The 27,377-nt window shown below is 43.7% G+C and overlaps 1 protein-coding gene across 3 annotated transcripts in view; it reads right to left on the bottom strand.

Annotated features, from left to right (window-relative positions):
• Positions 1 to 2,204: 2,204 nt before the first annotated feature.
• The window catches only part of LOC148014779 (C3HC zinc finger-like protein), a 36,541-nt gene continuing 11,368 nt past the window's right edge, over positions 2,205 to 27,377 (bottom strand). Inside the window, exons 4-8 of one of the 3 annotated variants that reach the window (XM_087665720.1) lie at positions 4,824 to 5,173; positions 3,586 to 4,729; positions 3,307 to 3,476; positions 3,117 to 3,215; positions 2,205 to 2,927 (exon numbers count right to left, since the gene is read on the bottom strand). In XM_087665720.1, the coding sequence (XP_087521846.1) occupies positions 3,135 to 3,215; positions 3,307 to 3,476; positions 3,586 to 4,729; positions 4,824 to 5,173 (1,745 nt within the window). In that variant the 3' untranslated portion in view covers positions 2,205 to 2,927; positions 3,117 to 3,134. Of the gene's footprint in view, positions 3,216 to 3,306; positions 3,477 to 3,585; positions 4,730 to 4,823; positions 5,174 to 27,377 lie in introns of all 3 variants that reach the window. The other 2 variants (XM_087665721.1, XM_087665718.1) reach the window with 2 other exon arrangements.

Here is a 27,377-nt window from a genome sequence, read left to right as displayed (position 1 = left end):
CCCTTGAAGTTAGCCACAAGAAAAGAAGTCGTCGCCCCTTTGGCCTTAGCATCTAGAGCTACCAAGGCAGAGGATAAATATATTGAAGCTTTTTTTGAAAATTTGAGAGAGAAAAATGCAACCACAAGTAAAGTCTAGAGAAAAGAAAAATCACCATAACTAAATAAGCCAACAAGAAGCAAAAAGCATCTCTTTTCACTAAGGGAAACATAGTCCTTGTCAACTCTAAGCATATGTTCTTACCCAAGAAGATTAATCATCAATAATATGAAACATACCGAATCACCCAAGTTTTAAATAAGATTACCTATGAGCTAAACCTATCGAAAATCATGTGTACACGATGTCTTCCATACACACCTTTTACACAGATCTTATCCAAATACCTAATGGACACGACACATTCAACGGCCCCTTCCAAATAGCAACATTCCTTCAATGAATACAAGAATTATCCGAAGTACCCCACCAAGTGAAAAGAACACCCTCTCAAAGAAACCACTTGAACATCAAAAGGAAAGGCTCACAAATGCAACAAACGCCTTCATTACTTGGCTCAACAAAAGCCCCAACCATACTTGCAATGTCTCTTGAGTCCCTTATTTAGATCATCATAAGACTTTAAAACTTTCACTCCTCAAATATAATTGAATCATGAGTAAACTAGAATTTTTTTAAAAAAAATCTAGATAGCCAAACACTAGTCAACTAAATAGGAAAAGCTATATTAAGACCCCAAAGTCGTAGTGCAACAAACAATGACCTACTTGAAAGAAAATGTTACATTAAAACCTCGCTGACGAGTCATCTTCTAATCCAACAAACACTGATAAACAACTTGATAAAATAAGCTATATAAAACTTCAAAATGAGTCAAAGGCAATAAATCTTGAATTATTGAGAACAATTACCCATTTTGACAAGGGTCAATGTAAAGGCTTCGTAGGTATACCATGGTGTTGCGTATGAATGCATTTATGTAAGGACTACTTAATTTCCACTCTATTTGAGATTCCATATACCCAATAGTGAATCCTCACTAGCATTGCATCACAAGGGTGTAGTCCTAGGATGTACCTATGTTGTACATTTTCTTTCATTGAATAATAAAAGAGTATACCTTGCTCTCACATATTATGTTACCTTTTTATGCCATATTGAGTGAGTGATTTTAGTGCAAGTGCATTACAAGGCGGTGTGTGTGGAGAGAGAGAGAGAGAGAGAGAGAGAGAGAGAGAGAGAGGCCAATGTTGATCTTCAAAGAGAAATTCTAAAAGGATGCAACAATATGAACAACAATCTTTTATCTTCATAAATAAATAATTTCAAATATTATCATTACAAAACTTCTGTACCAAGGAAAAATCTCACCTAAACTCTTGACTATGGTACCATACACACCAAACCTCTTCCTTGATACAACATTATCCATTGAAATCTCAAGCCCAACAAAGTGGAGATATGACAATACATGACGACCAAAAATTACCTTTCAAAAGCACGAATATACTACAAAATTTCAGACACGCAAATGCCAACCTACTTTGAATCATTAAAATCAGCGCATGGAAAACCACATTGCTATTCCTTTTCAGAACACCACCACCTAAACATTGCATGGCACTTCGGCATAATTATTCTGAAAATTAAGCACACCTCTTCTATTGTAGAATGATAGTCGTAGCAACCTCAAAGATGGTGGAAAGCTTAGTGCTACTGTTGCAAGCATGCTAATAATATCAATTCATTTTCTTTTGAAACCATGCCAGTAACGGAAATCCTTACTTGTCACTGCATTCTTAACAAGGCCAGGAATTATCAGAATTGTTTGATGCACCTGTTTGTAGATGAGAGATGCTTCTACCAGCTATGCATGAGACTCAGCTTGTACATTTTTTTCTTATAGAGAGGGTTGTTGCTTTATCATAATTGATGTAACACTTCAGGATATCCTGAAACTGTTATATTGATGTTCCATGATAGAATGATAGTCGTAGCAACCTCAAAGATGGTGGTAAGTCTAATGCCACTGTTGCAAACATGCTAATAACATCAATTCATTTTCTTTTGAAACCATGTCAATAACACAAGTCTTAACTTGTCACTGCATTCTTAACAAGGTCAGGAATGATCAGAATTGTTTAATGCACCTGTTTTTAGACGAGAGATGCTTCTACCAGCTATGCATGAGACTCAGCTTGTACATTTTTTCCTTATAGAGAGAGCTGTTGCTTTGTCATAATTGGTGTAACACTTTGGGATATCCTGAAACTGTTATATTGATGTTCAATATCAGTTTAATCATAGACCGCAGTTATTTTTCTTGTGATCCATTTTATTTGTCCTCCCAGGAAAGGTTTGGCATAATTTCTCAACTAATGTTTCTGTTCGTTCAAAGTAATGATTTAAAATAGCTTTACATAACGCCAAGCAAACTCAGACATCACCTAGCATATCGAGCATGAATTGCACTTTACAGATGTTCACCACATAATACAATATACAACAAACATCCAAATGCCTAACACTATCAAAGGTTGGCAATTATGAAACCAATTCAAGACGGAACAGGATTGTGGTCCTCAGCTCATAAGACTCCAAGAACCCACGTTCCAGAAAATGAACCACAGCAATGTGCAGCTCCATAGCCTCTAGACCGACCATACTGAAGTTCTGGCAGAGATTTGCCAACCAACAAAGCAATGCTTCAATAGAAAGGTTTTGTAAACAGGTTGTCAATGGTTCTGATTAAACAGGTTCTGAGTACCCAGCATCCAAACAGAATCACTTCTGAGAGCTACTCTGATTCGTTCATGGACTCGTTCTGTAACTGATACAAGAACCGTGCAAGGCCCACCTGAGACTTTGGCAAGAATCAAATTTCCATTTATTTGTCATTCTCTAGCTTTCTGAGCCTTTCTAGAACTCTCCAGTTGGAAACGAGGGGTTGAAGGATCACAAACAACAAAACAGAAACCACTCTAAGTTCACCTGAAACTGTAGTGAGAATCATATTTCTGTTTCTTTGTCATCCTCTATCTTTCTGAGCCTTCCCAGAAATTTTCCAAGTGAAGAACTCAATCACAAACAGTAATAGTAAAACCACCCAAAGTTACCTCCAACTTTGAGAAGCATCATATTTTCTGTTTCTTTGGTGTCCTGTGGCTTTTCTGAGCCTTTCCCAAAAATTTTCGGACAGAAACAAGGGGGTCGACCTACACAATCAAGAAATAACAATAAGAGGTACACAACTGGAACACAGGACCTCAAATGCTGCAAATAGACGGGCTATACAGAAATTTATACAGCATCAATGGAAGACGCTGTTTCAGGTCCAACATCAGCGGAAGCCTCCAGTGCAGCCAGTGTCAATTGCCAGCCTGTACTCGCCCAAGGACAAAAATGTCGATGTTGAAGAACTGGATTAAAAATTTTAGTTTCTTCCTCCCACAGCTTTGTCAGTTCACCCATTACATCTGCAGAAATATCAAATGAACATCTGTCCTTAGTTTGTCAAGTGAATATCTATTGAAATCTTACCTGAGGCAAGTGTCACACCATTGCATGATTCAGATTGAGCCTTACCAGCTTCTACTCTCACTCCATCAGACATTGCCTTCTCCTTCATTAAGACACTGTCCTTGATTGCTTCCACACCCTTTCCCCTGCTGTCAGTACAAAAACCTTCTACAACAGCAATAGCATGATCTGAATATATTTTCTGCTCTGAAGACAACTGGGCACCTTCCTGTTTCGTACCATAAAGAATCTTGGATGCATCATCCTTATCTGTCATCTCACTTGCCACAGTACCACGGAAATGCTCCTGTGACATTTCTACAGTTTCACTTGAGTTCTCTTGTCGGTTTTGAAAACATGTATCAACTGCATCAACTGATGACTGATAATGAGCTGCTTTTGGACCAAGTTGCAAACATTCTCTCTCATCTGAAATACCCAGATCATGTCTCTTGCGTTTTCTTGTATGTATGTCCTCTGCTCCCCCATCACAAGTTATGTAACATGTTTCTTGCTTCTTGTCACTTTTACAAGCTTGATCCTCAGCTTTCACACCTTGGGCTTGACCTAGCTGATGAGCCTCATCCCCATCTGTTGATTGCAAATCTTTAGGGTAAATCAAACATGGAACTATTGATTTCAAAGCACAAGATTTAAGTACAGTTGGACGAGGACCACCAGCAATAGTTAGCTTTAAGTCCAGACCTGCTCTGGTACTAGCATTAGAAAGAGCACTGGTTACTGTATCTACAACCTCATCACAGCTGTCAACCTTGTCCTTCTCCTGCCGCTCCTTGCCTCCCTTCTCAATTCCACTCCCAGCACTAACCCCACAAGCAGATGGTGCAGATCCAAACTCCACGACACCTGCAGGCTCAGTAGATGCTGACGCTGGTGGTCTCAGCACTCTTGAAAAAGGCCACAAGCCTACACTTGCTCCACACAGTCTGCAATCCAGGACAGCTGAACCTAAATCTATTCTCTGCTGCTCTTGATTGGAAATCGTTTTATATCCTTTCTCCACCATCTCGTCTGTTGGATGATATATTAAGACAGAGGACCCAGGATCAGAGTACCTCCGCTTTTTGAACTTGTCAATTTTAGCCACTTGCGGACTATTTCCACCAAGATTTCTCGACTCATTGTCTGAATCAACTAAATATGGAAGCAAGCGAAGTTCCCATCCACAAAGGCTTATCAAGGCTAATGCCTGCATAGGCATGACAGAAAATCAGGACATAGCTGGAAGAACGAAGGATACCAACTAGAATAGAAGAATACAGTTGCCAGGTTAATGCACAAACCTGGTAATATGTACAGGTTTCGGCAGAATTCGAAAATTTACATTTGCTTTCAATGCTACTCTTAATCATCTTACTTTCGAGCATTGAAATAAAAACTGGCTGCGCAAGGAGGTGGTCAAGTTGGGGAGCTTTGGACATCATCAGAGAATTAACAACTTCACTGGAAATGGAAGGTAGTGCAGGAAGCTGAAGTAATGCAGCACAACGGTCCCGGAAGCTCTCAATCAGCATTTCTGCTCGTGTAGGAGGAAATTGTGCTAGAGTCTCTGAACAAGCATTGCCTTTCCACGGGCAATGATCCTTGTGCCCTGAATCAAGGTTCTCACTGAAGGAGACGCCAGCATTTTCAGCTTTTACAAAAAAATAAAATTACTGTCAGGTATATGAAACTACATTCTGCAAAAATCAATATGGAGAAAACACACAAACCACTTACCAAGCTGAAATCCAAAAGCAGCAGAATCAAAATTACACAAATCTAATACCAGCATTTCACGAGTTCTAATGAGCTGGCATTGTGGTCCTTTCAAGTCAGTATACACCCCAAATTCAATTTTGTGAACTTTTCAAACAAAACCTGTTGAAGGCACTACACCTATTTGAAGCATATAGATACTACCTAGAAAATTGCCCTATCATAAGTCATCCCTTCTCTGACTTGAGGAAAGAGGGGAAATCTTGCTGGAATAGCTGGTTATCCCTCTCCATTCGAGCTCTTCTATAACCAAACACAGCAGATTTAGTGTGTTTGCAGGTCTAGAGACATGGAATATCACTGGTTCCAACGCTTCGATGACTCAAATGAGAAGTCTATTCATACTCCCTCTAAGAGGAGCGTGATTATCACAAAGATCGGAGGTCCCAGCCCTGTTCTGAACAAGAATCCTCTCTTGCTAGGTCACACAAATTGGAGTTGCCATCTCCTCCCCCCTCTCTTCATGTCTCCCATAGGCCCATCCTTTTGGCCCTAGGATGCCTATGATGACATCATCAGTGCAGGTACACCGTACCTCTTCTCCCTTCTTTGACTAAATAAGGCCGGCTAGATGGATCAAATCATTTGCTTTGTTCTTGCAAGGTGGAATGCCTTCTTGACACCTTCAATCTTTGGGAGTTTGTTACCCGCCCTATTCCCCGTCCCGTGGAGGATCCCAACGTGGGATCGACAATGGATCGTGCATTTGGCTTAACTCTAGAGCCCAATCCTTCCTCTTCATGAACTTACAAGATTCTATCCTAGTTTATATATGCAGGTTGTAGACAACAGCAGAAGTGTGGACAAAACTTGCTTTTTTGTATCATCAGAAGACATTTGCCCACTAGATCACCTTGAAGAAGAAACTTCAATGCTCAATATTGATGATTGTCCTTCCATGAAGAATCACATCAACAAGTTGGAGGATATGAGGGATGAGCTTGCATCCCTTGGGCCTTGACAATATGATACCTTTAGAGGATATGGTGATGATTCTCTTAACTCAATTGCCATCTCCAAAGTACAATGTCTTCTACACCAGCCTTCTTACACCGAGGCCTCGACAAGCACTTCTCAATGGATCTAGCTCCACGAAGGCTTTCATAGCAAGTACAAGAGGGGAAAGAAGAAGGAAAAATCAAAGGCCAAGCACAAGAAGGAGAAACAAGAGAGTTCCTCAAGCTTCAAGTCTTTACAAAAATTCAAAGCAGCCTAGATGCCCACACTGTGAAAAGGGGATACATCCCAAGGAGAAATGTTGGAGAAGTACCCTCACCTTCATCCAAGAGCAAAGGATGGAGCTAAATCATCTAAACCTTCCTCAACATCTACACAAGTTGTTACCATGCATCTATATTTCTTCATATCCATACGTTAGAGGAGCCTTCTTCAGTGGATGCCTCGTCTTCCGAGAGGCCTTGGCTTATTGGCCATAATGCCTTTATAGGACTCCACGAGGAGATTTGCTACATGATCTTCATCCACCTGAGAGTCTTGTCAGTGTTGATGACATTTGTTTGGTGCCTATTAGTGGTGTTGGCACTTTGTTGTTATTGCTAGCATGTTCATCGATCTTCATTTCGAAAGTTCTACATGTTTCAGACTTGGGCCTTTTGATGTTACTTCTCAATCATTTCCTAATGTTTCCACCTTCAGAGCAAAACTTGAGAAATGTCTAATCAGAAAATGAACCAATAACTTCCTCTCTCTCTCTCCCCCAAGCTGTAAACTAATTGAATGGCTGAGAACCAATCCCCTAAAAACGTTTTCTCAATTTGCATGGGCATTTTTGCCAAGTGGCAGCCTTCTAAACCCATTTTTCAACATTATCTAACCATTTAATTAATTTTCAAAATTAAATCATCTTGAAAATTAATATCAGTCCTTCTAATCTTGCCCAAAAGTAAATGTCTCCATCCATAATTAAATTGGCTAGGCCATTTGCAACCTAGAGTGGTCCCCGACCTCTATTAACCCTTAGATTGGCATTAATCAGTCAATTAATTAATACTAGTCCCTAGTATCCCCACTGACAAGTATTGGCTAAACAACTGTGCTAGAGTCAAAACTAACACCAATTGACACCCAAAGCCAACTAACATAACTTATCACAACTTTTGCCTTTGACACCCACTGCATCCTCAGGGTCCTTGGCCTATTACCATGAAATAGCTGCCATGTGCATCACATGTGATGTGCTAAACAACCTTGCACATTTGATTAATAACTTAATCAAAGGTTATCAGCAAGATTAATGAATCTTAAAATTTCACGTCCCTGTGACACTCTTCTTTCGATGCATCTTGCTGTCCCAAAGCTCTTCGAAGATTATTTCCTCTTCTTACCTTTGCTGCCCTCCTTTAAGGATTTCAAAAAGTGCATAAACCAAGGATTTTTTGCCAATTGCACAAGCATTTCAGCTGCTATCCTCAGCTGATCTTTAAGCTGGTCATCAAATTTCACTCCCTCTTGTAAGCCATTAGCTTCTAAAGGCCTAGAAGGACCCACATTTTGGTCTAAACCATTAGTATCAGCTTGCTGTCCATGTTGTGTGCCTTGTCCAAGATTAGGCATTGCATTTTTCCCTTCATCATGTGAATTTTCAGACCAAGAGGCATCATCACTACTTGATCCCATCTCAATATCTAAAGACATTCTTGCTAAAATGCCCAGCTGAATACAATTTCAGCACTGCAACAAAACTTCTAACCTTCAATTAAGTGTCTTGCACCCACCAATTCAAGGGATTTGATGGTATCCCAACGATGGAACCTTGAAACCAATCTTCTATCAGAATATGCAACAAACCATAGAGAGAGTACATTTTCCACAGAGAAACACATTGTGTCAACAAAAAAGAGAAACTGAAAAAACACAAAAGAAAAGATGATGAAACACTGAATCATGCTATGTGAAGAAAAGTTGATACAATGTAGCCAAAGCTCAAAAGATAACTCCAATGTCATGTCTAAATCAAGCGACAACACTTGAAGGGAGTCTACAATGTTGGGAATAAAGGGCCATCGTGCCTTTTATATGTGCACGGGCGTGAACACACCCTTAGCACATTGTACTTTCATATATATATCTATCTAAGACCTAAAGTGGTACACTCGTCATTATACCAAAAACGTACTCACACTCTACACTGCTTGCTCTCACTTTCTCTCTGTCTCTCACTGCGAATACGACAATCTGCCTCGATCTCTGAGCCTAATCGATTCCTACAAATTGGTATCAAAGCCGACAAGAGGCAGTGCGAGCAGGAATCGCTGGCAGGCAACAATCGGACAGAACAAGCAGTAGCAGGTGACGGACTGCAGCTTGTCGGGGGCGCAGTCGAGCTGCGTGACAAGCGTGACGGGCTGCGACTGGTCAGGGTCCAACGTGGACCACGGCGACTGCAACTGACGGGACAGGGTAGCGGGCAGCAGCAGGCGTATGGCAAGCTGCAGAACAACTGGGGGCTGCACAACGGGGGCTCCGTGATTGACCTACGACAGGCGCCGTGTCCAGTAGGGCGACCAGCGTAAATGGCGTACGACTGACAGGTCAACGGACCCGTCATCAGATTTTTTTTCTCTTCAAAACCCTTTGAAATTCCCCCCTCTAACAAAGGTGTTCACAGCGCGTGCACAGTGTGCAAATCTGTGTAGATTTAAGGCCCAAAAATTTGGGCCTTTTCCCAGATTCGGGAAATTTGATACAGGACAAGCAAATCTGTTTTGGAAATTGCAGGAATTTGTGACATTCTGTCCTCGAGATTTGAGGCTTTTCATGTGCATGCAAAAATTGGGCTGAAATTAACCCAATTTTTCGACATTGATGCACATTGGACCGCATGCAATTTGGGGCTTTTGCAATTTGGGTAAAATTTGTGCAACATTTTGTCATTTTATGTACATGCAGGTTGAATTCCATGCAATTTGGACATCAACACTTGGTAAAATTTGGGGGTTTTGCTGAAATTGCTTTATTTTCACAAAATTGGACAGTCATATGCATAACACAGGAAATGCAGATGTGTGTTTGATGCTTTGAGCACAAAATTTTGGGGCTTTTCACCGTTCGTGTCAAATTTTATGCCCGTGGGTGCATACACAACAGAAATTGCAGCTGAAATTTTCGGATTTCTCATGTAATGTGATGTACATCCCCTTGGAACAGCTGTAATCAGTTGGATAATGCTATACTTGGTTTGGTGCTTTTGAAAACTTAATTACAAATCTGAAATCTGTACTTCTGCGTGGTCATTTATTCCTAATTGGTACTTGTTTGTACCTTGGTCACTTGGGTGACAGTTTGGGCCTGCATTTCCTGGTTTTTTTGTTACATTTGGGTTGAAAATCATGGCTGGCAGCAATGACAGCAGTAATTTGATGCACATAAAGAAGCTTGAAGGTGCACATAATTTTGCAGTGTGGCAACAATAGTGCTACAATATCCTGTTAAAAAAGAAGCAAGCAAAGCCAATCAAAACAAAAGGGGCAAAGCCTGCAGACATGGATCAAGACGATTGGGATGAGTTGAATGAGCTTGCATACTCAACCATAGAGCTATCGATTTTTTATGCCTTGCTCTTCAATATTGAAGGTTTAGATTTTGCATATGCTATATGGACTAGACTGGAAGAACTGTATGCACAGAAGAGTGTTGCAAAAAGCAAAGTGTATTGGCTGAAAAAGCTTATGGATTTGCGTATAAAAGAAGGTACAGTAATATCTACTCACTTAAGTGAGTTTAACTCCATTTTCAGCCAGCTAGTTGCCTTGAAGTTCATTGATGAGGAATTTAAGGCTACTTTTTTGCTTTACACTCTACCAAAGAGTTGGAATACATTCAAGACTGCTATGAGCAATTCTAATGTGATCCTTTTGTATGCTGATGTAGAGAGTGCTCTACTTATGGAAGAGATGAATCGGCAGAACAATGCATCCAGTAAGTCTTCCAGTACTTTGCATACTAGGGGCAGATCACAGCAAAAGGGCAAATATGATGGCAAGGGACGCAGTAAATCACCTGGCAAAGATGTTGAATGCCATCATTGTGGCATGAAGGGTCACTTTAAATGTGACTACTACAAATGGAAGAGCAATGTAAAAATTGAAGAGGTGAATGTAGTCACTCGTGACAGTGATAGTGGAAGTGACGTATTCTTTGTCTCTTCACACTTTGGTGCACATGCTTTACTTGCAGATACAGATGATGATATGCATACCTGGATTCTCGATTCAAGTGCTTCCTTTCATGTCACCCCTCATCGTGAGTGGTTCTCCACCTATACAGGGGGTCGACATGGTGTTGTCCATCTTGGGGACAACTATGCATGTGAGATTGCAGGTATTGGCAATGTGTAGTTACAGTTTCAGTATGGCTTTGTCTTTATACTTCAGCATGTATGGCATGTACCTCAGCTCAAGAAGAGCTTGATTAGCACAAGGAAGCTAGATGATGATAGTTTTCATATCACCTTTGGTGATGGAAAATGGAAGATCTGTAAGGGATCTAGGGTTATTGCCAGAGGTTGCAAGAGTGATACCTTGTATCCACTTCATGTATCTAGTGTGCGTGACCATGTTGTTGCCGTGACCGAGCAGCCAAGGAATTCTTTGTGGCATGGCTGGTTGGGACACATGAGTCAAAGAAGAATGAAAGTGCTTTCTCGTTTGGGTTACTTGCCTTGTCTTCGTTATGCTGATTTTGAGCATTGTGATCATTGCATTTATGACAAACATGCACAGACGTCTCACAAAAAGTCTCTTTCTTTGAAATCTTCTCCTCTAGAGTTAGTACATTCGGATGTATATCAAATGCCAAGATTATCTTTAGGGGAAAATAAATATTTTGTCACCTTTGTTAATGATACTACACGGTAGGTATGGGTTTACCCTACTCATAGCAAGGATGAAGTGCTTGACAAATTTAAAAAATTCTTGGCATTGGCTGAAAATCAGACAAATAAGACACTTAAGTGTCTTCGCTTTGACAATGGTGGGGAATATGTGTCCGAGGCCTTTCAGGCATTTTGTGACAGCAAAGGGATAAAGAGGGACCTCACTGCCTCTCATAATCCACCCCAAAATGAAGTTGCAGAGCGTATGAATCGGACCATACAAGATAAGGTCTATACAATGCTATCTCATGCCACATTACCCCATGGTTTTTGGGCAGAGGCTGTTATGACAGCCGTCCACTTGATTAATCGGTCACCAAACAGGTCTTTGGGAGGGGGGGAGTTCCCCAAGAATCATGGTCGGGCAAGCCACCTTTATATGCTCATTTGAAAGTGTTTGGCTGCGAGGCTTTAGTGCACATTCTTAAAGAAAAACGCAGCAAACTTGAGCCAAAGTCCTGTAAATGCATTTTCCTAGGATATGGTGACAAGGGTGAAATGGGGTATAAATTATGGGATCCCAAGAAAAGGAAAGTAATACGCACCAATGACGTTATCTTCCGAGAAGATTGCATGCACAAACAGCCCGAAAAGACTGAGGAGGTCCATAGGGTTGTATTCCGGGAAGAAATACCTTTTGGACAGCAAAATGTGCCCGCTGTACAGCAGCAAAATACCTGCTGTAAATGAACCTATAATTATAGGAAATGATGCTAGAAATGATCAGCCAGCTATTGCCCATGAAAATGAGCCATTACATGTGCAGGAACAGCCAAGACAGCAAGCTGTTAATGCTGATTTGCAGACTGAAATGCCAGGACAGCATGCTGAAAATGAAAATTTGCAGGAACAGCCAACAAACAATGACCATTGGGTTAGGAGATCGTCTAAAGCTGCTAGACAACCTGACAGATTTGTTCCTGTACAATTAATGTGGCTGATTATGTCATGTTGACAAACTGTGGTGAACCATCTTGCTTCAAGAAAGCAATGGACAGACAGTACAGCAAAAAATGGTATAAAGCCATGCTATCAGAGATGGAATCTCTTGAAAAAAATGGCACTGTACAAAGTAAAATTGGTTGCAAAGGGGTACAAGCAAGAGCATGGAATTGACTTTGATGCAATGTTCTCTCCTGTAGTCAAGATGACTACATTGAGAACCATTTTGGGCTTGGTTGCAGTTGAAGATATGGAGCTCATACAAATGGATGTAAAGACTGCGTTTTTACATGGTGATCTGCATGAAGACATATATATGCAGCAGTCTGAAGGGTTTTTTGAACAAGGGAAAGAAAAAATGATATGTAAACTCAAAAGGAGTTTGTATGGGCTGAAACAAGCACCAAGAGAATGGTATCATAAGTTTGATACATTCATGCGGTCCCAAGGCTTTCATAGAAGTCAAGTGGATCACTGCTTGTACACCAAGAAGGCAGTAGATGACAGCCTGATTATCTTGGTTTTGTATGTTGATGACATGCTGATTGCTGGCAAGAATACTCATGCCTTGGATTCATTGAAGAAAAGTCTTCATGGCAGCTTTGATATGAAGGATCTTGGTGATGCAAATCACATTCTTGGCATGCGAATACTCAAAGATAGATCTAAAGGCTTACTCTATCTATCTCAGTAGGAGTATATCTCCAGAGTTTTGCAGCGTTTCAATATGGAGGGGAGGAAAACAATTGGGGTTCCATTGCCTCCATATATAAAACTCAGTGCAGAGGACAACCCTATATATGATGAGAAGGCTGAAATGGCCAAAATACCATATGCTTTAGCTGTTGGCAGTTTGATGTATGCTATGGTTGCTACATGTCCTGACATTGCCTTTGCAGTGGGAGTGGTTAGCAAATACATGTCAACCCCTGGCAAGAAGCATTGGGATGCAATGAAAGCTATTATGAGATACCTCAAAGGCACAAAGGAGTTGTGCATCTGCTTTAGAAAGCAGAAGGCATCTGTTGTTGGCTTTACGGATGTGCTCGTCATGCGGATTGCAGGAAATCCACTTCTCGATATGTGTTTACTTTCACAAGAGGAGCAATCTCTTGGATCTCCAAGCTACAAAAGTGTGTTGCATTGTCTACTAAAGAGGCAGAGTATGTGGCTGCCACTGAGGCATGCAAGGAGTCTTTATGGCTTTTACCTCTGATGGGAGAGCTTGGCATCTCAGAGTTACCTGTTCTCCATTGTGATAGTCAGAGTGCTATCATGCTAGCACGGAATCCTATCTTTCATGCAAAGACAAAGCACATACAAGTGAAATACCATTTCATTAGAGATGTACTTGACAGCAAGAGCATTGAGCTTGTCAAAGTGCATACAGATGATAACCTTGCAGATCTTCTCACGAAGGATCTTCTAGCAGAGCGGTTTGCTCAGTGCCGACAGATGATGGGAGTTGGATAGATATATTTATTTCAGCTTTGTACATACCTAGACTTAGCTGATTCTTTTCTCCTCTTAAGGCACATTGCCTTTAGGTGGGAGGTTGTTGGAAATAAAGGGCCATCGTGCCTTTTATATGTGCACAGGTGTGAACACACCCTTAGCACATTGTACTTTCATATATATATCTATCTAAAAACCTAAAGTGGTACACTCGTCATTGTACCAAAAAACGTCCTCACTCTCTACTCTACTCTTTCGCACTCTCTGTCTCTCACTGTGCATACGACAGTGTGCCTTGATCTTCGTGCTTAATCGGTCCCTGCAGCTATCCATATGAAACCCTAATTGAAGTGAATAAACTGAAGAAATGATTTCTTAACATCTCTCTTAGGCCCAAAAAGGGATGAAGAAATATGAGTGAAGAAAGGCAAGAAGATGTAGATGATCCCTAAGATCCAAGATTTCCACCTAAAAGGTAACCTATAGTAAAGACCAATAGACAGGATAAACTGTAAAACCTGACTCCATCTCAAGAGAGAAGCCACTAGCTCCAAAACTCCACATTGGAATGAATTCGAAGGCCTCGTCACCAAGTCACAGCTAAACCTCCAAGGCCCCAATCCAAGTGGTACGTGAGGGTCCTAGGTATCAATAGTAGAAATAATTGCTTCAAGACACCCATCCTCAACAAGTAAATGGTGGGTGAAGAACTTCATGATGAGCATGTACCCTCTTGAAGGCTAGAGATGTTGAAGCGCCCGATGAAGCCAAAGCCCTCATGAAGGGCAAAGAAAAAAACGTCCCTCTCTACGAGAGATAGGGAATCTAAAAACTCATTAATCACACACTCTGAATCATTGGATGACGAGGAAAGTGCCACCAATCGAGCCGAAGAAGGTATCTAGGATACCAAAGATGTCAAAGAACTCCCAAATGTGGCCTCTCAAACCTAAGTAGTTTAGGGTGGAGGAAGGAGAGGTTCTGTAACCGGCCTGTTCACTGGAAAGGGTGGTAGTGTACAACCAAAATAAGTAAATGCTTTCACCCAATTCACAGTCGCCCACTTTACCTGAACTTAAAGACACAGAATCAAGAAGACATACAGGAAGCTAGAATGCTCCTGTTGTGACATAGACACCCTGTTGGCCCCTAAGTCAAGCGCCCCTTGCGGTATTTCTTTATTTTTTAAAAGAGAGAAAGTACAATGAGCTGTCTTTCACCTATTCTCCTTCTCCAATGAATAGGATATTTAGCTCTCTAAGCTCCTACACTCTGATACCATGTTGAAATATGCGACAAACCAAAGAGACAATAGGGTTTTAGGGAGAAACACAATGTGTACGGCAAACACAAAGAGAGAGAGAGAGAGAAGAGGAGCTTAGAAAACACAAAAGAAGAAGATAACAAAGCATTGAATCATGCTATGTGAAGAAAAGCTAATATAGGGGAGCCAAAGTTAGAAGATGATTGCAATATACTATCTAAATCTGCCACAGTGAAGGGAGCGAAACACAGTCCTTTGGGTAGTGGGCTATCGAAGTAATCACTGGAAGGTGAAGGATAGCCATGAAGGGAATGGAACAGTCCTTTGATGCCATCAGGGATGAAGAAGATGATCACCAACTGTGGAGGGAGCAAAGCACAATCCTCTAATGCCAAAAAGTAGACCAAGCTGCAAACGCAAATACCTAGGTGGTCTATACATGAGGAAAGAGGTGGCCTATATATAGGCCCCGGCCAGTCTAGGGTGGCACACCACTGTGTGGGATCCACTAATAAAGTGTCTAAAATGAGGATGCCAACGCTTTTTAGGGTTGTTAGTGTGAAACCCTAACTAAAGTAAATAAATTAAAAAAGTCGTTTCTTGACACTTAAATTAAGAAAGTCGTTTCTCGACACCTTCCCCCTTGGATAGGGTGGTAAATAACCTGATTAAGCACTAATTCGAGCATGTAAATAAATCACAAAAACCGAAATGCACACTTTACCACTTTAATCTTGAACAATGGACAACCTATTGGCCCCAAAACTAGTACCCCTTGCAATATTTCTTTAGCTTGTATTGCAAATGGATAAGCAAAACTGAGATTCTTTCATTTTCTCTAATAATCCAAGTGCCTCTTGTTGTCAAAACTGGCTAGCAAGCCTTCAAACCAATTCAAAGGATTTGATGGTATCTTGACAATGGAACCTTGAAACCAACCTTCCTTCTCAGATAGGGTAGTAATGACCTGATTAATAAACAATAATAACAAGCATAAAGTTCACATAAACTAAAATGCATACTTTACTACTTTTAATCTTGGACAATGGACAGCCTGGTAGCCCCAAAACTAGCACCCCATCCGGTATTTCTTTAACTTTCATTATCAATGGATCAAGTACAACTGAGATTCTCTAATCTCCTCTACTAATTCAAGTGCCTCTTGTTGTCAAAACTAACCAGTAAACCTTCAAACCAATTTGCCCTTGGTTTGTACCAAAAACTTGGAATATGGGTCTATGGGCCATGAAATAGGCCGACAATCGGCCATACCAAACTCCGAGAGAAGCTTGGAAATGTACATGTGCTGTGAAACAAAGATGTCATATATCATGTGATAAATCTCCAAGCCAAGGAATAAGCAAAGGATCCCTAGATCCGTCATGTCAAACTCCCATCACAAAATCTCGGAAGTACGATCAACCTCTTTAGTATGGCTCCTTGTAATGATAAGATCATCCACACACAAGATGAGCAAAACACACCTTTCACCCTCAACCTGGAAGTATAGGTTGGAGTCATGAGCTGATCAATTAATTAATGAAGAAACCTAGTTTATTTAAAAGAAACACGTTTTTAGTCTTTCCTACAGGCTGTCCTACCTGCGTTTTTAGTCTTTCTCTCTCCTAATGCATGCATTTTTAGTCTTTCTCTCACCTACAGGCTATATTGCCTGTGTTTTTACTCTCTCTGTGAACAGCCTGCGTCTTTAGTCTTTCTCTCTCCTCACTGATGTCTGCATCAGATCCAACTTCTCACTGATGCATTTGCTGGTATTCGACATCCGAAGGCTGCCTTGCTACGATTCGGGATCCGTTCAGAGTACGACACTCTCTCCAGCTCATTACCCCTACCCTAATCCTTGAGAGACAGGAGTTCGAGGTTCAATATTCATTCACTGCATAGTGTGTTTGCTGCATGAGCATTGTATATTCAGCAAATATATCACTTCAGTTATTTTCTATGTTCATTGTCTCTGAGTTACCCTAATCCTAACTGTGTTTTTTTTATTAGTCTGTGCTTTGTTGTACGATTGTTATTTGTGTTTCTGTGTCAAAGTATTTCTTTATATGGTATCAGAGCCTGGTACTCTTTGAGAAACCTAGGCCTTTGATTTGAAAGCTCTCCGCAAGAAGCAAGAACAACAGTAGGTTCAAATGACTTCGAACACATCAACACCAATTCAGTCTCCAGAACAACCTATGCCGAGAATCGAGCGAGAGTGGGTAAAACAGCTTGCTCCACAAAGTTCCTACATGGTGGAAGACACTTCCAACAACACGGAAGAAAGGCTATATAAACTTTCCACTGAAGAATATCGTGTGATCATGGACTATAAACAAAAGAAGATTGAGAAGCTCAGTCGAAGGATTGCCCCTCAGGAGAAGCTACTCAATGAAGATATGCATGAATTTCTCTCTTCAAATGTTACACATAAATTTTTATGTTATCTTAAGACCATCAAGACCTTCCTCAAGGATGGGCCCCCCTGTTGGAGAAAGAGATCCGGAGTATAGTCCCTGCAACTAGGCAAGTCCGCATAGGAAACAACTCCTCGGTCAAGATCCAAGCTCAAGGTTGCGTCAATTTTGCCACTGACAAGGGTTCGGATCTAACTTCGCTAGACAATGTATACCATGTCCCTCAGCTTGGGGTAAACTTGTTATCTGTTCAACAACTTTGCCAGTTGGGGCGAGCAGTTTCCTTTACAGCAACCACAATCAAGGTCCTTGACTCTCTAACTGGTTTAGTGATTGCTTGTGGTGAGGCATAGCCTAATGGCCTATACCACATGACCCATTTTCTTATCAAGCCGACAGCCGAGGGTTCCGTGTTCCATAGCTTCCAAGCATTTGTCACATCTCGGGAGCCTACGAACAATGAGCGTCTTTGGCATTTCCATCTAGGGTATATTGGCTATGACTCTCTTTATGAGAGTTCTCGCCGTGAGATGGTTGAGGGCCTTCCTCGCTTGAAGCTAGCTCGAGATGTCTATAAAGCATATCAGCTCGGGAAGCAACATCATATCCCATTTCCTCAGCAGTCTACACATAGAGCTGAGACACCTCTTAGATTGATTCACATTGATCTTTGTGGGCTCACATCCACTGTTGCCTTAAACAGCGTGTTGTACTTCTTTTGATAGTGGATGATCATTCGAGATACATGTGGATGTACTTCCTCAAGCATAAGTCCAATGCTTTCACATATTGCTCTCCTTGGGTGCTGCTGGTTCATAACCAAATGGGTCATCATGATGGTTGCATGAGGAGTGATAGTGGTGGTAAGTTCATCTCCCACGAGTTTTCCGAATTTCTACCGCAACATGACATCTCTCACCAGCTCACCTTTACCAACTCTCTCTCTCAAAATGGAGTCATAGAGCGTCGAAACCTGACAATCATGGAAATGGCACGCTGTATAATATTCGCAGCAAAGCTTCCTGAGTGCCTACATCCTCAACCGGTACCCGACTACGACTCTTCCTTAGAAGACCCCGTACAAGGCATTCTTTGGCTCTCAGCTTGTCATATCCCACTTCAGAGTCTTCAGGTGTCGTGCATGCACACACATGCCTAATGATAAAAAAGGAAAGCTCTCCCTGAGCTGATCTCTTTATCTTTGTCAGATATTCCTCTGAAGCAAAAGACTACCATTTGTTCGATCCTCAAATAAACAAGGTGATCGTTAGCAGGGACATCATCTTTAACGAGAGGAATATTATGTAGTTTTCTGCACCGGATTCTGATCCGATTCCTCCTTCCACATCATTGGAGATCGTGCCTATTGAGCCTGGTCTACTACCTGCTCCTAACCTACCTACGAATTCTTCAACTCCCCTCTGTGAGACCTGTTACCTCGTTGGTACCAGCAAACCATACGGGATTTGGGGATCTTACCACCGGATTCCACTCTGGAGGGACCTAGAAGATCTGCCCGGCTTGCACCTCAGGCATCATTTGCGTCGCTGTTTACAGCTGATTACATAGCACATTCTGAGTTGGATATATGGCAGGAGGCTTTTCAACACCCTCAATGGCAAGATACCATGGAAAATGAGCTAGAGAGTATTGACCGAAATGAGACTCGGACATTCATGGATCATCCGAGCCACAAGAAAGTCATCAAGACAAAGTGGAATTTTAGGACCAAGCTAAAGGCTAATGGAACTTTAGACAAGCATAAGGCTCGCCTTGTCATGCAAGGGTTTCAACAGAAACATGATATTGATTATGAAGAGACCTTTGCAACTACTGCACGGTTAACATCTTTTCAGTTATTACTCGTGCTGGCCGCTCACCACGGTTGGCCGATACATCAAATGGATGTCAAGAGTGCCTTCCTAAATGGTTATCTAGAGGAGGAAGTCTATGTCGAGTAGCCACCAGAATTTCCTTCTGCGAACCCGAGGGATAAGGTATTCCACTTGCTAAAAGCTCTTTATGGGCTAAAACAAGCACCGCAGTCTTGGTTCCATAGGATGCACAAGTTCTTACAGACTCACGGATACCATTCTACCCCTTATGACCCGCACTTATATGTTTGAGCTACTATAGAGGGGATCAGCTACATCGTGTTGTACCTTGATGACTTACTCATCACAGGCTCAGATTTTGCTACCATACCGGAAATCAAGGCAAAGCTTAGTGCTACACTTGAGATGACAAACCTCAGTTTGTTGTCTTACTTCTTAGGGATGGAGGTAGTTCGATCTAGGGTTTGTATTTTTGCATCGTAGCAGAAGTACACATTTCAGCTCATCAAACAATTCACTATGGATCAAACACGGCCAGTGACCACGCCTCTCAATTCTATTGTCCACTTATCAAAGTATACCCTAGGTCAGTCCTTCGATGCGCATATCTATAGGTCTGTTGTAGGGAAACTTCTTTGGTTAGTTCATACTAGGCCAGACTTAGCTTACTGAGTTAGCATTCTCAATCAATATTTCACAGCACCTAGGATGTCACATTGGATTACATGTCTTCATGTGTTGCGTTATTTGTGGTGTACTTATTCTTATGGCCTCCCTTATGGTTCTAGTTTATGTTTGCAAGGGTATACTAATTCTGATTGGGCAGGAGATCCTGACACCTGGCGTTCCCATGGCAGCTACCTCTTCACCTTGGGCACGGCTCCCAAAAAATGCATTCCTAGAGAAGTTTGTGTCCCATAAGTACAAGCCCACTTGGCAAGGCTCAAACTTTCTATAAATAGGTATGCTACCCTCCATTCAGTCTTAATCTCGTTGTTGTAGATTTCAAGTATTTCAGCTTGCTGCCCATACCCCAGACGCGGAGGACATTGTGGTCCAAGCTGGCCATTGCTGTCTACATTAGTCTGGCACTTGTTTCCAGTCTACTAGACACTGTTCGGAGCTGGTTTCAGCATGCTGACTGCTAATACTAGTTTTTCTTGCGTTTTTAATCTCTCTCTCTCCTGCAACCTGTGTTTGCTCTTTTCTCTCCTACAGCCAGCATTTTTAGTCTTTCTCTCTCCTGCAACCTATGTTTGCTCTTTTCTCTCCTACAGCCAACGTTTTTAGTATTTCTCTCTCCTCACCTGCGTTTTTAGTCTTTCTCTCTCTTGCACTGCCGTCTGCATCAAATTCAACCTTCCTTGGCTGCGTTTGCTAGTGTTTGACATCCAAAGGCTGCCTTGCTGCGACTCGGGATCCATTCAAAGTACGACACTCTCTCCAGCTCATTACCCCTACCTTGATCCTTGAGATACAAGAGTTCGAGGTACAGTATTCATTCATTACATAGTGTCTTTGCTGCATGAGCATTGTATATTCAATAGTCATATCATTTCATTCATTCTCTGTGTTCATTGTCTCTGAGTTACCCTAACCCTAATTGTGTTCTATCAATCTCTGCTTTGTCGTACAATGTTATTTATGTTTCTGTGTTACCCGGCAACAACTCATCAACCAACTTCAAAGTTGCATAAGAAAATAGACAGCAAGCATAAGAACACTCGCTGTGGTGTGGATAACGAGTAGACGAGAAGTAGCAAAAACCCCTCACGACGGTCAAGTCTAGCGTGTATGAAATGGCACGAGTGATTCCTTCTTTCACCTCCCAACCTCGCCTAGATGAGTGCTGGCTCCTCTCTCCCCATTTCCTCTACCAACTGTCCGCTTCAGGTGAGTCCTACTATTCTTAGACTCTCTTACTCTCTAGGCTCCCCTTGACCCCGTTCGGGTGCCCAAGGCCCCCGGACAGCATCCCTCGCGCCTATCTCCCATAAATTATCTTATTAATGTAACATTTCCTTCCCCTTAAGAATCGGTTTCGTCCTCGGAAACGATACTTGGAAGGTCCAACTGTAAATTGGGAAACCTTTTCCTTAGGGTACTTACTCGCTCCCATGTTGAGCTTTCTTCTGAACAATCTTTCCATTTGACCAAATATTCTTGATAAATAGTATTCCTTGTTCGTCTGTTACGAACATTTAATATTCTTTCTCGTTTATGTGGATTAGATTGGTCATCCAATAGCCCCTCAATATTATCATTTAAGATTAGATTATCCAAATCACCCAGCTTCTTCCTTAGCTTACTTACATGAAAAACTGGATGTGTTTTATTACCAACAGGTAGTTGGAGCTTGTAAGCCTGATCTCCCACCCTTTTAAGTATTGTGAAAGGACCACAATACTTGGGTGAAAGCTTTGGACATCGTCCTGTTTTCATGGTTTTAGTTTGTTCAAGCACCTTAAGATAGACCAATTCTCCTTCTTCAAAGGAGATGTCTCTTCGGTGAGGATCTGCATAAGCTCTAGCTCGATTTTGAGCTTTCTTAATATTTTCTTGAGCAAATTTTAACATACTATTCATATCCTCTAAAAAGTCCTTGGCTGCCTGAACCTTTTCCTTATGCAGTCCCACTGCATGAGGAGCTCTGGGCTGAAACCCATACATAAAACATAAATGGACTATATCCAGTGGAAGAGTACTTAGCACTATTATATGCAAACTCTGCTATCGATAGATACTCTTCCCAATTAGTTTGCCTTTTACTTACATATGCCCTGAGCACATCTTCAAGGATTTGGTTAACCCTTTCAGTTTGCCCATCAGTTTGCGGGTGGTCCTGTGAGAGTGCGCAACGGAAGAAGAACACGAACACAGAGGAGAGGAGAGAGAAAGCAGAGAATGAAGGAAGAAAGTCTGCACTGACTGAGATGAATGCTGAATACACTGGAATGGACAGAACAGTCCCTGCACGCAGCCCGGAGCGTCAGTGAGGGAACCAAGACAGACTGGAAGCAATGGCAGCACCAATGCCGGAGACGGAGATGGAGGGAGCAGTGCTGTACCTGCAGAGAACTATACTGGACTGACTGGGGGGGCTGATATAAATAGCCCCCAGGCCAGCCAACTGGCCGACCTGGCCAGATTTGGCCGACCAGCCAGATCTGGCCGACTTTGGCCAGATCTGGCCGACTGCCCAGAAAAATGGGCAGTCAGGACAAAAGCAGCCCAGTTTGGGCTGGAACAAACCCAGGGCTGCATGCTGACTAGAGCAGCCACAAAAATGCACTGACAGAGCTCCTCTGTCTCCTGTCAGACTCTGACAGGAGCTCACAACCAGGAGATGACAGACTGAGACTGAAGAAGAGCAGGCTAACACCCCCTCTCAACTCCTAGGAGAGTCTGAAGACCCAAGAACCGCATGTGATGAAGCAAAGAAGCCTGAGGCAAGGGCTTCGTAAAGAGATCAGCTGCATTGGCCGCCGTAGGACAATAGACCACCACCAGCTCCGAATCCACGATCCGCTCTCGAACATAGTGATACTGAACCTCAATGTGCTTCGTGCGAGCATGAAACACCGGGTTCTTTGCCAGAGCAAGAGCACTCTGGTTATCCACGCGCAGCTCCGTAGGTCCGGTCTGGGAAAAGCCAATCTCCGCGAGTAAGCGACGGAGCCAAACTGCCTCCATAGCGGTCGAACATAGGGCCCGATACTCAGCCTTTGTAGAAGAAAGTGCCACAGTAGGCTGCTTCTTGCTGCTCCAGGAGACAGCACCAGATCCAAGGGTGAAAGCATAACCTGTAGTGGATCGTCTCGAATCCACATCACCTGCCCAATCAGAATCACTCCATCCAGAAAGGGTAATCCCATCTCCATACATGATCCCAAAGGATCGAGTCCCCTGTAAATAGCGAAGAACCCGCAAGGCAGCCTGCCAGTGATCCTGGGTAGGAGTCTGCATAAAAGAAGACAATAAAGCCACCACAAAAGAGATATCCGGCCGAGTGTGAAGCAGCCAGATAAGAGAGCCGACTTGGCACCTATAACGGGTGGGATCGGTAAGAGGAACTCCAGCTGTCAAAAGCTTGGACTCAGGGTCCATGGGGCATGAGATAGGCCGACACTCAGCCATATCAAACTCCGAAAGAAGCTCGGAGATGTACCTGTGCTGCGAGATAAAAAGGCCCTGTGCCATCTGATAGATCTCCAGACCTAGAAAGAAGTGAAGGATCCCTAGATCCGTCATGTCAAACTCCTACTGTAGAATGGACCGTGTATGCTCCACCTGCTGAGTGTCGCTCCCTGTAATGATAAGATCATCCACATACAAGATGAGGAACACCGAAAGAGAATCCACAACCCGTAAGTAGAGGTTGGGATCATAAGCGGAGCGCGCAAAACCACTCTGTAGAAAGAAGCGGTCAATCCGCTGGTACCAAGCACGAGGAGCCTGCTTTAGGCCATAAAGAGCCTTCCACAGCCTGTAGACATGATCCTCCTTCCCCTGCACAAGAAAACCAGGAGGCTGTGAAACATAAATCTCCTCCTCAAGAACGCCATTCAGAAAAGCAGACTTGACGTCCATCTGATAGACAGGCCAACGGTGGTGAGCAGCAAGAGCCAAAAGAACTCGGATGGTGGACATCCTAGCTGTAGGAGCAAAAGTCTCAAAGTAGTCCAACCCTGCACGCTGTGCAAAACCCTTGGCAACAAGCCTAGCTTTATGCTTGTCCAAGGAGCCATCTGCAAGATATTTGGTCTTAAAGACCCATTTCACACCAATCACCTTCCGTTTCGCGGGACGCGGAACAAGCTCCCACGTATGGTTTCGCTCGATGGAATCGAGCTCGGCCTGCATAGCCTGTCTCCAAATATCCTGTGCAAGAGCCTCCTCCACAGTGGAAGGCTCGGAATCCTGAAGAATCTGTGACATAAGAGCATAGTTCACACATAGTGAATTGTCCCGGAGGAGCTGTAGACGTGCTGAGCGACGGGGACCTGTAGAAGAAGTAGGAAAGTGAGTAACACCTGAATCCTGCATGAGCCGGCGATACCATAAAGGAATCCTGAGAGACTCCTTCGACTGTGAGGGAGACCTGGGGGTCTCCAGAACCTGTAAAGCACCCAAATCGGAGAGGGACTCCCCCTCACCGAGTAAAGGTAGATCCTCCACATCTGAAGAAGGCTGTATATCCCGTGAAGATCCCGAAGAGGCGGTAGAAGAGCTCGTAGTAGACGAAGGCACATCCACCAAAGGGGAAAGGGAAGCCGAAGGAGGAGGAATAGGGGGGGTGCAAAGGGGAATCCTAGAAGGAAGTGAAGGGAGAGAAGGTGGGGGGGGGGGGGGGGGGGGGGGGGGGGGGGGGTCCGTCGATGATGAAGAAACATCTGTAATAGAACCATCAATCGGATCCTCAGAGGCCAAAGCCTCATCAAAGATCACATCCCTGCTCACCTCAACCGTCCGCGTCGTCGGGTCATAGCCGATATCCCTTCGTGGTCGTGCTATAACCAACGAAGATAAGCGGTCGCGACTTAGAGTCGAACTTCATCTTCCTCTTCTTCTTGTCCACATGGACAAAAGCAGCGCACCCAAAGATGCGAAAATGGGACACGGAAGGCTTCTTGCCAAAGAAAGCCTCATACGGAGTCATGTGCTGTAATGCCGAAGTTGGAGAGCGGTTGCGAATATGCACCGCTGTAGCCACCGCCTCACCCCAAAGGAAATGAGGAAGACTCCTATGCTCCAGCATAGATCGGGCCATCTCAATCATGGTCCGATTCGCACGCTCCACCACACCATTCTCTGATGGTGTGTTCGGATGGGAATACTCCACCCGAATACCATGATCCCTGCAAAACTTAGAGAAAAGGTGAGAAGTGAACTCGCCACCGTGATCAGCTCGAACACCACGAACCTTGGAAGTTGTTTGGGTCTCCACAAACACCTGCCACTCACAGAAACGAGAGTACGCCTCGCTCTTGTACTCCAAGAAATAAGGCCACACATAACGACTAAAGTCGTCCACAATCAGCATCAAATACTTGGCCTTCCCAAGAGAGGCCGTGCCCATAGGTCCGCAAAGGTCGGTATGAACCAACTCAAGCGGAGAAGTAGCCCGCCTAGAAGCAACCTGCGGGTGAGGCTGCCGGTGCTGCTTGCCCCGCAAGCAGCTAGGGCACAAAGTGTGAAGAGGAGGGAAATCAAGAAGGCCCTCCACCATCTTCCTCCTAGAAGCCCAGCGAAGAGAATCGAGGTTCAAATGACCATACCGAGCATGCCAAAGCAGCCCAAGCTCATGGGAAGTCCGCGCAGCCAAGGCTATGAGCGTGTAAAGCCCACCCTCCTGTGTACCTGTCCAAAGAGCATCACCTGTAGAAGCATCCTCCACTGTGACTGCATCCTGTGTAAAAATGACTCGGGTACCTAACTGAGTAAGACCATGCACAGATAATAGGTTAAAACCCAAATCAGGGACATAGAGAACTTTGGCGGAGGAAGACCGCCTGTCAGAAAACATAAGTAAAGTCCCCACGCCTCGAACAGGAACTGTAGAATTGTCACCAATGGTGACTGTACCCCCTCTGGAACGAAGATCCTGAAGCCAATCCTGACGGAAGGTCATATGTGAAGATGCTCCACTGTCGACGAGCCAAGGCTTCTCCTGTGTGGTAGAAGCTAAGGCAGTGTCTTCCTCAACAAAGACATGCACAAACGCAGATTCTGTTGTGGCTGGGGCCGCCTTCGAGTCCTTCTCTTTAGGCTTCAAATGGGGATACTTTTGCCAACACTTCTCCTCGGGATGAGTGCCCTTCCCACAATGGGGACACTTGGGCTTCTTCTCCTTCGCATCCTTCTTGTCCTCCTCCTTCTTGTCCTTGGCCTTCTCCTTCTTTTGTTTCTTCTTCTTGCCGCCACCTGTGCCGGCCGTAAACGCCTTGGTGGAGCCACTGGCTCCCACCTCTTTGAGTCGCTCGTCATGCTCCAAGACAAGCGGGGAAAGCTTCTCCCATAGGAGTGTCTCACGGGTCCTCGTAGTGATGAGGCTGGTGTAGAAGACATCAAAACGGGGTGATGGCAGCTGAGTCAACAGAATCATCGCCATATCCTCAGACAATATCAAACGACCAAGAGAGGCTAGCTCGCCTCGCATATCCTCCATCTTCGTGATGTGCTCCTTCATGGAAGAAGAACCATCAAGACTGAGCATCCGCAACTTCTTCTCCAGGGAGATCTTGTGGGCAAATGTCTTGTGCTGATACAAAGACGCAAGCTTTGTCCACACTTCCGCCGCGGTCTTTAACCTATGAACATGTACAAGAACAGAATCATGGAGACTCATAAAAAGAAAGGAACGGGCTCGAGAGTTGAGCCTATCCCATAAGGCTGCACGGTCCATAGAGGTGCCATCGGACGAATCCACGGGGGGTCGGTCAATGGGCGAAGAAACAAGCTCCCAAAGGTCAAAGGTATCAAGGATGCAAGCCACCTTGCATGACCATAGGGAGTAGTTGGAACCATCCAACTTATCTTCCTTCGGAAAGGAAGGGAGAATCGGCACCTGTATAGAGGGAATCAAGGAAGGCATCCGCACATCTGAAGCAGTCTTCACTGAAGAAACCTTCGCAGTAGATGGAACCCTCTGAGATGCATGGACTGAAGAAGGACGAGTGCGAGGAGAGTCTTCCCGATGTCGAACTTCACGATAGTCCCGCCTCCGCTCAGAGGAATGATGAGAGAGAAGCTCATCCTCTGAGTCTTCAAAGCCTGAAAACTGGTAAGACATCTTCCAATCTGCAAAATACCAAAGAAAGTTGTGCCGCTGTCGAAATAGGACCAGCAATGTGGTCACTAACCACCAAGACGCAGGCAGAGAGTGCCTACAAACACCTGGATCTGCAAAACGCAAAGAGATCTGATGGCGAACACCAGAAAAGAGACCACCAGCACCAGGAAACAGCCCGGACAGAGGTCGCCAGCAGGAAAAGTGCCGCCTGGGAGGGAAGCGACCTGCAAAGCAGCAAAACGCAGCCTGTAGGGAGGTCGCCCAGCAGCAGGAGAGGCAGCCTGGTGGAAAACGCAGGGTTGCTGCGTCGCTGGATGACGTGGCAGCCTCTGCAATCAGCGTGGGCAGCAAACGCAGGCTGTACAGCCTCCTGAAGCAGTCGCCTGGCTGTTGTGGATCTGTTGGCAGCAGCAGTAAGGTATTTCTCTCCTAAAGATATGTCCTCCGTGCTCTCAATCAGGCTCTGATACCATGTGAG

The sequence above is a fragment of the Lygodium microphyllum genome, chromosome 24 (genome assembly GCF_053477565.2).
Source record: "Lygodium microphyllum isolate KBCC chromosome 24, Lygodium_microphyllum_v1.1.10, whole genome shotgun sequence".
NCBI classification, from domain to species: domain Eukaryota; kingdom Viridiplantae; phylum Streptophyta; class Polypodiopsida; order Schizaeales; family Lygodiaceae; genus Lygodium; species Lygodium microphyllum.
Note: the sequence above shows the minus strand (reverse complement) of the source record. Positions and strands in the feature narration are given on the sequence as shown.